This window comes from Triturus cristatus, chromosome 1_2, assembly GCF_964204655.1.
Source record: "Triturus cristatus chromosome 1_2, aTriCri1.1, whole genome shotgun sequence".
NCBI lineage: Eukaryota > Metazoa > Chordata > Amphibia > Caudata > Salamandridae > Triturus > Triturus cristatus.
Genome location: NC_140580.1, coordinates 477,103,650 through 477,117,104, shown reverse-complemented (window position 1 = coordinate 477,117,104; position 13,455 = coordinate 477,103,650). Strand labels below are relative to the sequence as shown.

General features: G+C 38.8%; 1 protein-coding gene across 2 annotated transcripts in view; it reads left to right on the top strand.

Moving 5' to 3' along the window:
• Positions 1-13,455, top strand: part of DPYSL4 (dihydropyrimidinase like 4) — a 186,158-nt gene that overhangs the window by 107,960 nt on the left and 64,743 nt on the right. For both annotated transcript variants that reach the window (XM_085606201.1, XM_085606200.1), the window contains exons 9-10: positions 2,340-2,496; positions 4,269-4,410. In XM_085606201.1, the coding sequence (XP_085462327.1) occupies positions 2,340-2,496; positions 4,269-4,410 (299 nt within the window). The remainder of the gene's footprint in view (positions 1-2,339; positions 2,497-4,268; positions 4,411-13,455) is intronic.

Genomic DNA, 13,455 nt, shown 5'->3' with positions numbered 1-13,455 from the left:
CTCCTCATATAAGTTTCATGTATATAGAACAAAATTAAAACATCATAAACAAAATAGGTGTTTGAAGCTATACATTATAAAGATGCAGAGAAATATAGCCTTAGGTCCCACAGAAGTCCTAATAAGATAAAGGCTTTTATCTTGTTTTTTAATTCACCAGTTTTTTTAGTTATTTAAGTAACTATTGACAAAGGCTTTTGTCAAACAGATACTGCAATTTGCACTTTATTCGCACAATCTTTGCACATCGTGTTGACTGGTCAAGTGAAACCCAAGGGGCTATAGAACATCACATTTATACAGATCAAGTCCATACATCAAGTCATAAATATACAACCATATCAAGGGGCACAAGCATCAACGTACAATATAATTTTATGAATGATTTTAGACCAGGGTTTTTATGATGAATCTACTATTTATTTATTTATCTATTTATTGAATACAGTTCTGTGCGATGTACCCTTTGTCTTATGAATACATAGTATCCGAGGTGGATGATCTGGTATTTAAACCTTGAATGTAAATTCCTACCTCCCTGTACCAATGTTATGGTATTTTAAAATCTATTTATACAGGTATTTTATTTATGACAATATACACAAATTTTGCACATGGTATTGATAGTTTGCCGAATGTGAGCGTAAAACATTTATGGAAAATCGACAATGTACTGATGTTTAGTTATCGAATAGGTATTCATACCATTATTCAAACATGCTGACGGTGGCAACATGCCATGTAAATGCTCTATGTTGACTACTTGACTGGTTAATAATATAATTTTTCTGCACTGTCACTTTAACACCGTTCAAAAAAAGTCACTTCAAATGCGTGTCATGTGATCAAGGCTCTTCGGAGCTGAAACGCTTTATGGCAGATTTACCTTGAGGTAAATAAATCGATTGAATGCACCAAAGTTGTGGTCTGCGATTCCTTTCTTCAATACTTGAAGCGCCAAGCTGTAGTGGAGTTCTTGGGATATATATATATATATATATATATATATATATATATATATATATATATATATATATATATATATATATATATATATATATATATATATATAACCACTAATAACAAAATCTTTATTTGTGCTATTTTTTTAAAGCATTGCAACAATAAAAACAGCAGTATCTAATTTCTCCACGTTAAAAGAACCATGGTTAAAACCTTCGCAACAGTAAGACAATAGTAGTCAAATTTTCCAAGTTAAAAGCCATAGTTAAATACCGGGGTTAATTTATATACATATACATACATTAAAAATGATGTTTACAACCTTACCTTCAATGGAAAGTGCTACCAATTTAAAGTACTGTGATATAAAAGTACACCTAACATAATGACTCTGATGTAATGTCTCCTGATGTAATAGAATATGAAATAATAACATACAACCTTTATTTTAGCTTATTGTGTGGTCTCAAACCAAGTTGGTAATCGTGTTGAAGACTATTATTGTTGATGTACCGGCGATGTATATAGACTGCTTTTTGATGTTCTTTCCATTGAAGGGTAGGTGAGAGATGGGCCAGTTGTTAGCAACTTCATAGGGTTTGATAGTGATTGAGGGTCATTATTGGAAGGATCTGGCCATTCTTGAATATGTCTGAGAAGAGATGGTCTAGAAGAGGCAGGCATTCATCATGCTGAGCGGTAGCGAGAGAGCTTCTCCAGACAACGCTTTCAGAAAGGATAATACCAGGACTTTGTCCTCTTAGGGGGTGGCAAAGACAGTTGAGAATGTAGGTAAGATTTGTGGATGAAAAGAAGTTGAAGTATTTAGATTGCCGTGGAGTAAGTGGTGAGAAGGATATAAGCCTGGTGTTGTAGAAGTATTATCCTATTTTCTGTATATTTTCACTGAAGAAAAAGTTGATAGTCTTGCAGTTCTCTGATGAATGTTAGAGTGTACAGTCTGGTAGAGTTGATGCAATGTTTGATCATCTGAAAGAGTGTTTTGCTTCTGATTGATGGTATTTGCACACTTTGTGGTTTTGGCTGATGTAATGATTTGTTTGTGTGGTGTGCAGTGAGATATTTGTTGTACCGTGTCCTGGATCCATTTCCTATTTCCTTTGCGGATGCATGTTTGTTGTCAGAGATGTCTTGGAGTGCAAACAAGGGTGCTGACCCAAAATGCCTTTCTGTACAGTCTCCCTTGTGATGTAGGTTGCACGCTAAAAGCGGCTAAAGAGCACGTCTTATATAATGGCATTTTGCGTATGTGGTTAGCTTACCAGCATGAGGATAGCAGTGGATTTTGCAATTCTTTATGTGGTGCTTCATCACATTCCACATTGTTAATCTTCAAACTGATATTTCCTTTCAAGGCACGGTTGTGTACGGGGAGCCAATTACAGCCAGCCTTGGCACAGATGGAACACACTACTGGAGTAAAAACTGGGCGAAAGCAGCAGCTTTTGTGACATCTCCTCCTCTTAGTTCTGACCCTTCCACACCCGAATATCTCTGCACCCTCTTATCTTGGTAAGACATGTTTTCTCTTACATCTGCCATCTGTTGAAGCAATATTACCAGTTTATGTTGAAGTGATATAATTTTTCTTTTGCATTTATTAATCTCCATAACAACGCCTTAAGGAGCTATGTTGTATGTCAGGATGTGAGATGAAGCAAAAACAAGCTGAGAGCTACATTTAAAGACAAAGACGTGTGAACTCGTTCAAAATATTTAACTAAGTGTAACGTGGCAGGAAATTATTTTCGTAAGGGACTGCAAGCAAAAGTATCAGCCGTCAACCTTCTCCAAACTTGGCAGCTTTAAGTGCAACCTAATGTCTAATCCCCAATATTAGCTTCATACAATTCTACTTTTGATTATTAAGCACATTTCTTATTGATTTTTTAACACAGTAAGCATAGTGCTAGTTCAGAACAAATTAGGGAGTATATGCAGTGATCTGCGGGACCACTGTCTGCACCTCATGATGGCCTATGCCGCATAAGCCGGCCGTGAGCTGTCAAATGCTGACATCTTATGATTGGCAAATAGTTTGCATCTGTCCTCAGTAGGCGGTAACCAGTCCCTGCTTTGCATCCACAAAAACAGTTGCAAAGCATTTGTGCATTCTACTGCATTTTCTCTTGTGACTCATATGTGTGTACTGTTTGCATTGTGATATGTAATGTCCATTACGACCTGCTTGCACTTTTGTGCATTATGAATTAAGATAGCACTTTTGCACAGTCGGTTACACTCCTTTGCATGTTGGCTAATACAGGAAATGTATGGACAGTTTCTACTTGTTGTAGATTTAGTGACCGCCATGTCTCCTACACTCATTGGATATTCCCAAACAGGAAACGATGATCATTTATTTTTCATAAAGTTGTCTAACCATGAAAGAGCATCTGTCACTTGGATTGTGCTCACAAAGACATCTGAAATGTTGGTTGATCAGAAAATCTGGACTTTTGACAAATAACATTGCACTGCTGTGATGATCATTAGATGGAGTAGCTTAACCACAATCATTCATTCATTCAATTGCACACTGATCTCCCACCCATCATGATCAGGAAAAGCCATTGAAATTTGTATATCCAACAGCTCAGATTTTTTATGCCAACAAGCAACATTTATTGGCAGAGCACCAATCTGTTTTTGTTGTGGATATAGCACTGAAAACAGAACAAAAAAGATATGGGTAGAGGCATTCTATGATGCAATTATCCAACCAAATCCAATAAGGGGTTTGCAAAATTGCATATTTCTGTGCGATTACACCAAATTTCATGAAAATTTGGCAGATTACACTTTTAGCATGAACTGGGCCGACCTCTTATGTCACTTATTTCCATGCAGAACCTTTCTTTGCATTAAAAAGTCATGTGAGACATCTGCAGGAGACTGTTTTGAGCAGGAAATACCTTTTAGTAGCCGTTCTCTCATCAGCAAAGGTTATGTAAAATTATGTAATGAGAAATTTATGAATTTCACAAATGTTGCCCTCATAATTTATTCATCACAGGCATAGGGTTATACAAATCCTAGAGATGTACATGGGCTTTCTGTTCAACCCTCTAGTCTGTTCAACAGCCGATGACCATAGACGGTCGGATAAGAGTAATCCCAAATGTCTGACTGCCTTCTCTCCAGCTTCTCCAATCTCTGAACGGCCTCATAAACCGATATGGAATTTAGAAACCTTTTAAAAACCATGTCAATGTAGAACTAATGAATTGGGCTTCTACTTGGTAGAAATTTTATTTTATGTAATAATATATCTTTTTTTTCAGTGGAGATCTACAGGTAACCGGCAGTGCACATTGTACATTCACTACTGCACAAAAGGCAGTAGGAAAGGATAACTTTTCACATATCCCTGAAGGAACCAATGGTATTGAAGAAAGAATGTCTATTATTTGGGAAAAATGTGTTGTAAGTATAAAACCATTTGTAACTGTAACATGTTTCACTGTATTGCATTCTGTCTCAAGCCAATTATATTCACTGAATGTTAAAATATGAAACACTATTATCACCATGAGTCAAAAATCCAAAACATGAGCTGACTTAATATAATGTACTTAATTTGTTTGTGTCAGTGTGTGCACTCTGCGCTGGCGTGCATCACTCAAAGTCTTTCAATGTTCATAGTCTTGGAATAGTAAGTTTACTGTTTCCGTTGGCAATATACTCATTAGACAATACAGAAATAACCAACAAAAATAAATTATAAACATGAAAATGCATTGTGCACACTCTCTGAGTCAATGTGAGGTATACAAATATTTTTCACACTGTTCAGAGGTAGCACTGGTGACATTTCTGTTGTCAATACTTTATGTAGCAAGGCTTCCAAATTCTTGATCACAGATGTGGGACAATCCACTAAAACTGAAGTCCAGAAGTAGAGTTTCCAGAATTGCATCTATAGAGCCAATGACAAACAGTTCCTTATCTGTTTTAATTCATGAAGTCCAAATGAGGTGATAATGCCTTGTGTATATTATTTAGCTGTACTTGGCACCAGAGGATAAATAGTTATCAGTGAAATATATACATTTATCTGATGAAGTCAAGAAAAACAATAAAGCTTTTTTAATGTTATTGTGAGGTATAGTGTCTGTGGCTCATTTTTCCCAGTGCAGCTAGAACCATTCATGAACCATTTTCTGGGGGTTCAGCAAATAAGCAATGACCTTTCGTCCATCGTTCACTACCCAGCGAGCAGTACCTCCAAGGTGTCTGCATGTGCTTCAGTGAGTCTAGTAAGCTTAATCTGATAAAATAGATGCTTTCCACCGTTGCAGTGGACAGCACAAGGTTGCATGACATCAGGCATGGTGAACAAAAGAACGATGGGTATAACCCCTAACACTTGACTGGTGGTGAATGTTTGATTTGTTCTGCATTCCGTCCATCATTTGTGTGTCTTTTGCTGTGGATTTGGCCTCACCTTTCAAATGTAAAAGAAAATTGACCTTCTATCTAAATGTGACCCTCTGCATGGAATCTTCCTTATCACTCGCCTTGGTGCACTTGGCCTCCTCAAATGTCATATTTATGAACCTGTTCTTGCTCTCAGTGAAACACAGGATAATTGTGTACCATGCACATACCCTCTAGGGAAAGACTAACTTGAGAACCTCCAACGCTCTCACCTGAAATGTAATTTGCAGTAACAACCAGGAAATTGGACAGGGCAAATTCAGAAGTAATAAACATGGAGGCAGATCTATTCTCAGGCAGCCACTCCCATCTGGAACAGTACTGACACTTCAATGAGATCTCAGTGACACAAATCTTGTTTTATGAATAGCACACAATTTGTCACATTTTGACAAGCTTTCAGAATCAGCCAGTCACAGTAGGAACGTGCAACCCAGTCATGCATACTCTAGCAGACACGTGGGGGATACATTATCGTTCTGGTAGTATTTTTGCCCTATCTACTCAGTTTGAATAGATACATTTGTTCAACATATATGTGAAAACTAATGTTAAATGTAAAGTTTTGGGTGCAATGCAAAACATTTTTTGAACAAAAGTCCTATAATACATATAGAAAAAGTGACACACACTTGTCCAAACTCTTCTGTCACGACACAAGCCATACGCCAACCAAAATTCAAAAGAGTAAAACCCGGGGGAAATCCCTAAAAGCTGAAAATTGAAAGCTTTGAAATTCTCTCCCATCAGGTATGATTGCGCAGTCCAGATAACTATTCTTAGTACAGGTGAATACACAGGAAGGGTAGGATGGTAAAAGTAGAAAATATAAGGTGGAATCAATATTAGGCACTGAACAATCCCAGCATTCACTGACACCGGGAGAAACAATTATACAAACCTTGGGCTACTGGACTTTTTGTTCTTTACAAAGTAACCATTGTCTATTGGATAATTACCATAATATAGTCAACAACTATTTATTTCAAATGTAATTAGAGAGCTCTGAAGTGGCTGAAGTGATGCACATTGGCACAAAGTAAAACAGCATAACAAATTTATAAATACATTTTATTCCCATGTAAAGGCATTAATTCCTTAGGCTACATGTAGCTGTCAAACCATAAGCCATAAGTCAATGGAAAGTCAAAAACTGTTGCTCAAGTACTAGTTACTCTAATGTAGAAGCTGAAAAATCTGCTGCTTCTTCCAGAAACAAATAGTTGATTATACTTTTTTGATGCATGACCAATTTGACACTTATTGTGCTCTACAATACAATGCTATATATTTGCTCTTTCCAACACAGTGATATATTATTTCTCTGTGTGAATTTTTGAAGGAAAAAAAGACCAATAAAATCCTTTCTCTTTAGTCACATTTACATAAAAGTACATTCCCTGCAAAATGGACTCACTGTAGAAAGTGTAGTCCTCAATTATTTTTGGATTATCCAGATATATTGCAAACATATTTAATAACCTTTTTTAATCTTCAAAGGAAAGCATGTCATATGTCAGAGTATTTACAAGTGACAAACAGTATGAATTATAAGGAGCCTAGTGAAGCATTTGTTCATTCAAAGCTGCATAAATTGGTTACATCTGTGATTGCAGTATTTTGAAATCTTGATTTCCAGTGACATATACTATTTGTGTGAAATGTTCTTCTCTGTAGTTGAACCATATCCAAGAGACCTGAAGCTTAATGTAATATTTGGGTACATTACAACCTAATGCATAATGCATAAAAGAAGGAGTGGCCGGTGCAGATAAGAGTGGTGGGGCGGGTTGGGTGGGACTCGACAGACGAGGAGGAGGGCAAATTAATTATTTATAAAATTTCCCTCTTCGTCGTCTGTCGAGTTCCCCCTCACCCTGCCCTACTGCCCTACCGGTCTTACCTGCATGGGCCACACCTGCATAAAAGATACGGCATACCCACTGTACAAAACATTATTTCTTCTCAGATACTTTGGATATAGCCAGGCAATCTATACATTTTCAACCACAAAATCTAGCAATCTTGCAGATGACAAACACACATTGCAGTGGCGGCTTCTCTGCTAAGGCGTGTCGCCCCACGTCTTTTTGCGGTGTAAAAAAAAGAAGATAAAAAAATGACAATAACTTGTTATGTATTTTATTTGCTTCGCTGCTGCATCTTTGCATCGTGGTGCGGGGCTGCTCTGCTCTCAGAGCAGGGGGGAGGAGTGGTGGGCACTCTGTGAGTGTGCAATAACTGATGGCCGGCTCTCTCAGGCTGGCCAAACATTCATGCATACTTTGCATGTTCTCCACCCAGGCTGCATTACAGCCTGGGTGGAGAACATGTCCAGGCTCCCATTCCGTGCCTGAGCGCTAAAGTACGGCACTCAGACCGTAGGTGTTTTCACTGTATTCTAAGTGTGTTCAGCATAGCACTGGCCCTGTGCCTGGATAGGCATGGACAGTCAGAGTCAGTTACCACCAGTACCAGTCAGCAAAAAAGGGAAGGCCCAGGACACAGGATGACTTTGCAACACCAAACAAATCACATCTGGTCAGAAATGAATAAGAAGAATCTGTGACCACCTAAAGACAAAGTGTAGTTGACATTCTCACACACAACCCCACAAACACCCACCCACACACATACATCACATACACACACAAACTCTGTGACTTGAAAACGAGAATCTGGATCCTTATCACAGACAAACCGCTCCCTTTGAAACATATATTCCCGGATAAAAATCAGTCAATCATTATGTCAGCTTGAATTGCATCCAACAAATATAGACCAAGATAGCATTCCGTAAAAACAACACATAAGGGTTGATTTACTAAAATCTCACACAACGTAGCGCAGCAACTAAAGTTGCTGTCCTGTGTTGCATGAGAGGGAGAGAACAGTACAGAACCAAATCTCCTAAAACATGGCACTGTTCTCTCTCTCTCTAGAACTGGTGCGCAATCAAGCTGCATCGCACAAGGTGCCTGCATCCTGTCTAGCATTGGCTTTGTACTGGAAGGGTAGCATATGCCTAGGCAAACTTTGGAAGCCTTCCCCACGTTGGATGTGTGGTGTTCAGTGCAGCACACTTGAAAAGTCGTAAAAGTCTGGAGCTTACCCCACAGAGGTATTATTTCTTGCATAAAGCACTGTATACCATTGCTAGTAAACAGAACCCCCATTTTATGCTCATGCAACCCACCCTTGATGTACAGTAATGCAAAGCAGTACAAAGAACTGCTTTGAGTCACTTTCATGTATCTTTCCAGCCCAAAATAAATTTTGTTCTTGGAAGTAAATCCCAAATAAACATTTTGTTAGAGTTGCCCGAATATGTGATGCAATCTTTGCACAAAATGTTAGTAAATCTGCCCACAGTGTCATACATCAAGTGATCAACCAAAAAATTTGTAAAACAAATGACATAGTTAACTTTAGCTTTTCAGCTTAGGCCTCCAAGGCAAATAACCAAGATATTATATGACAAACACATTTCCTGCAGCTATTTTTTTTAATAGTATCACAATACTTTCTAAACCCAGAGATCAATTTCCTTTGAATTACAGTACTGACCAATATAGCACTAGTGAATAAGACTGCAAATCGACACCTTAACAAACAGATGCCTTTAAAAGCAAGTCAAAATTGTCACAGCAATCAGAAGTTTAATTTTGTACATTAGAGGACCTCTACCCAGCTTCAGACATGGCCTATGACCCATTTTATTTATACAGTTGACTGCAATTCTGACATCATAACCCACTTTTCGTCATGCAGTGCTGGTTCAGCACACAACCACAATCAGGCTTCATAACCAAATCAGAAAGACATGTAAATTGAATAATAATTCATGTACTGCTTTCGAACATCCATACTAGTACATGTGAACTCAAACTCCAGTGGACCTGCCGACAGACAGAGTACCCCATGCTCTGACAACACAGCACATGCAGTTACACCAGAAGGCAAACGTAAAGCGGCATTTATACCCAGTAGATGGATGAACACTGCCAAAGACAATATCACCAGTTATACAATTTCATTAATCAGTCGCAGCTAGGAGACTATACCCATGAAGCCATAAGCACAACACAGTTGACAACTGGCAATATGCACGGTTTTATCAAGGATGAAATTTTGATCCTGTTACAGGACATATAGCCTAATGTAAAGTAGGGTGAAAACACAGAGCTCTCCATGATATAGTTGGGATACAACCTTCAATTTGTTCTGGGCCCCAACACAACATAGGTTCAGTGTAGTGCCACTGAATGTGAGATATAGATTATATCTTCCACACTAACGAGTTAAGATCCTGCTTTTAAAGCTCTGTGGCTGAAATAAAAAATATGTCTCAAACATGCTCAAGTATGGGGCTTGACCTTGCATGTGTTTGGGAAATGGACACTAAAGGTGACCAGAATGGAGTGTCGTTGTATCAGCTCCATCCCCTCCCCTATATATATTGCTCCATATCCCTAGCCAGCATGACAGCAGCATGAAGAATCACTGAATGAGGGAAAGCCATCTTCCCCATCAAATAATGTCACCTTAGCACAATTCCTTGAAATAGTGACAGGATGGAATCCTGGGCATTTCTCAATGAGGTCTATGACAGGGTCATTTCATTTTTTCAGCCTTTGTATCAAAGTTAGTGGTTTATTGACAGTGTTGAAATAGTCTCTATGAGTGTGTCTGTGCAATGATACGAACATATAAAACAAACTCTGCTATTGTATCAGTATTTTAAATACATACTGATCTTTGCACCTTCAGGATGATATAACTGTGATGTCAGAGGTAAATGCCCGCACCACTGACATACTCTCTTTCAAGGTCTGCTACATCCCGGAACCAGGCCACTAAAGTATCAACATAGAAAATGTCCAGTCAATCACATGTTAGCCTGTGTGATCATGAAGTTTATTTGTATGGTGATGCAATTCTAGCGTTATCAATGTCACATTAAGTCACTGTCTCTGAAAGGGCAGTTGGGCTATGACAGCATCTGTCCTGTTCTAGGCACTACTATGGTGCTGAGGTGGAGCTGGGGCATAGTTACAGAATAAGCCAATGCCTTTAAAAAAATTTAATGTCTTGGAGACAGTCATTCCCACACACAGTTGGCATTTTCAGAAGGATAGGTCGTCCTAGATCAGACCAATCCTTAAATTGTTACAAGTAAGGCATTTCCTAGGCTTGCCACAGCCTGTAACCTGGTGTGGCTTTGATTATTGAAGGTAAGTATGGCTGAGGTGAAGGAGTAGTGTGAAATTTTTAAGAAATTATAGCGGGAATGGTGTGCAACATAAATGTCTTGCCAGTACCTCTGGGGTGTCTGTTGAACAGTGCCAAACATAGTTGCGTTTTATGTTGGTGCCAGCGGATTCAGATATAAACCAAGTCACATAATCATGTCTATATAGATTGGTGTGCCTGTGTTCGATGTTAGGTTAGTGCTTCTGAGAAGAGGGTGAAAGGTGTCAATCCCGAATGTTACACCTCAGTGTTTCCATGTTCCAAATTGAGGAGATGTGAGTTTAGCAGTTTAATAGTGTCCCATAAACCGTCAGTGCCTATTCGAGCCTCCACTGAATAATTGCAAACATTTATATTCAGATGACTTCCTTTCCCTCTGCGACTTGAATATGGATGCAATAGTAAGTTTATTAGTTAATAAAAACCATAAACTTTAAAAAAGAGACATACAGCAATCCATTTCACATAACAATTTGATCAAAATGTAAAAATACATGATACATGAGATCAGGTTAAAAAAATAGAAGTAAGAGGCTCTAAGCCTGTTCCTGGAGAAGCCTCTACTGGGACCTCCCCTTGCCTTCCCCCTATAAAAGCAGCAATACCCAGGATGAAAAAGGAGCCAGAGCAGGACCATAATCCTGTAGGGTGCACAAGAAAACCTAACAAAATCCTCTAAGGGAGCCTCCCCAGGCCTACCTGAGATAACTATGAATTCTAGAGACACCCCCACAGTAGTAGCTAACGCTAAAGAATCGTAGGTCATAAACACCTATCTATCATCTTTACAAGCTGCATTATACATGACAAAATACGTGGTGCATGCTAAAGTGCAAAGAGCGACATCAACCCCTCCAAGCCCGGACTCTATCCGATAAAGACATCCATAATTTGACCACAGATTTGATAGACAACCATGACAGGTTTAAATGGGTTAAGATATCTATTCACTTTAGATATAGAAATAATGAGGTTTAGCTAAACAGAGAGCAACCAATTGGTGTCAGGTAGCCTTCAATGTGCTTATCCCTCAACATATTGGAGGCACCATCTTAAACCCTCTCCCCATCATAATTAGGAACTTAAAACTGTAAAGTGCATAATGCATAACAGGCATAAGACCACAATCGGTAACCTGAAAACTTCATAGTGCCTAACGGACAAACAAAATCTGCCCTGCGGGACTTGGCAGGATAGCGGTTTGAGCATTGTTGTTCTTATTTCACACTTAAGTACTTCCTACCAGCCCACCTTCCAGGCACCATCTGTGCACATCCACAGCATCCCATTGGCATCCTCCAAATACAAGCATAATGAATATACTTTTGTGTAGATGTTGAATGCAGTGGTTGGTTCCATAAAGGTTTATCCACTGCATAGCCATTGATGGACTTATAGGGTCTCAGGCAAGGAAGATTAATTCATTTATGCAGTAGTTGGCTAGCTTTCCTAAAGTTTGTATATATCAGAATAGAATGTAAAAATAAAATTGTCAGAACAAATATGATGGCTTAAATATGATTACCAAATTGGTTGCACTTCCAAATGGGTGAAAAAAACTGAGAACAAGGTCATTACATCTGACATATTCTCACAGCAATACTATACCGTCCCCTAATATCATAGCCCATACATGAGCATTGTAAACATCATTTTGTGGTCTTTTCAATGAGTGGTGATATTGATAGTGATTGACCATGTACTGACAAGGTAGAAATCTCTTGTTTATGCATAGCAAAGTTTTAGCGTCCATGTGTTTATAACTTGGTTATTTCCATAACTCCTTGACCATTGGGTGGTTTTCTGAAAGTGATGAAAGCTAATCATCGAAGCTCTCTTACAATTATTCATCTTGCAGGAGAATGGGCCATAATTTCCTTTGAACGTTGCCTAGGTTTGAGTTTCAACTATGTATTGTGAGTCACAACATCCAGAACCCTACTCTAGTATTCCAACATTGCTCTGTGGATTTGGTAGCCTGTGATTCTGTGATACTCATAGTATATGATGTCAGATTTCAAAACCAGTGTATTGTAATGTCACCCCACTCTGATGGGAGCATATGGTGTTGTTGCTCGAATCAGATTTCCAAAAAAACAGAGGACAAGAGACGATTGGCAAAACAGGAACAGTTTGTTTAATTAAACAGTTCGGCTGGGAGAACAGTTACAGGTACTAGGACAGAGGACTGTCTCAATTTACATCGAGTTTGAGGTTTCTTAGTATGCAATATTACAACAAGCATTAAAAGGTTTCCGAAGTACCATATATGGAGAGGAATTTTGATTGCTGCCTTTAGGGTCACACATGAATGCTCAATGATTACTACAGGTGGGTCTTGACCTGTGTGGACATAGTGTGGCAAGTGGTGAATGTGTCTATATGTCAGGCATTGGATGTGTGTAATCACTACGTATGCTAGGCCCTGATTGGCTATGTGTTTCTAACTCATGTGGCATCTGACCTTATGGTGTTTTTAGGAGTGTGTATCCCCACCAGACGTGTGCTTTATTGGAGCAATCTCCCCTGACCAATGTAATGTCGCTACTCCTATCTGTGGAACTGATCAAGAGTTTCCTGCCAGAGTGTTTGCCTGCCAGTAATGCACTCTCCCACCCGTGACCCATCAATCAGTAATCCCAGGCCTAGGTCACCGGTTCAGCCTGACTACGTACATGAGTGTCGAGGTAGATGTAGAGTTCGGAAAGAATGATTCTATTAATATGGAAGATTGTTCATTTTTGTCAACAAACACATTGATATCCATATTAAGGGGTT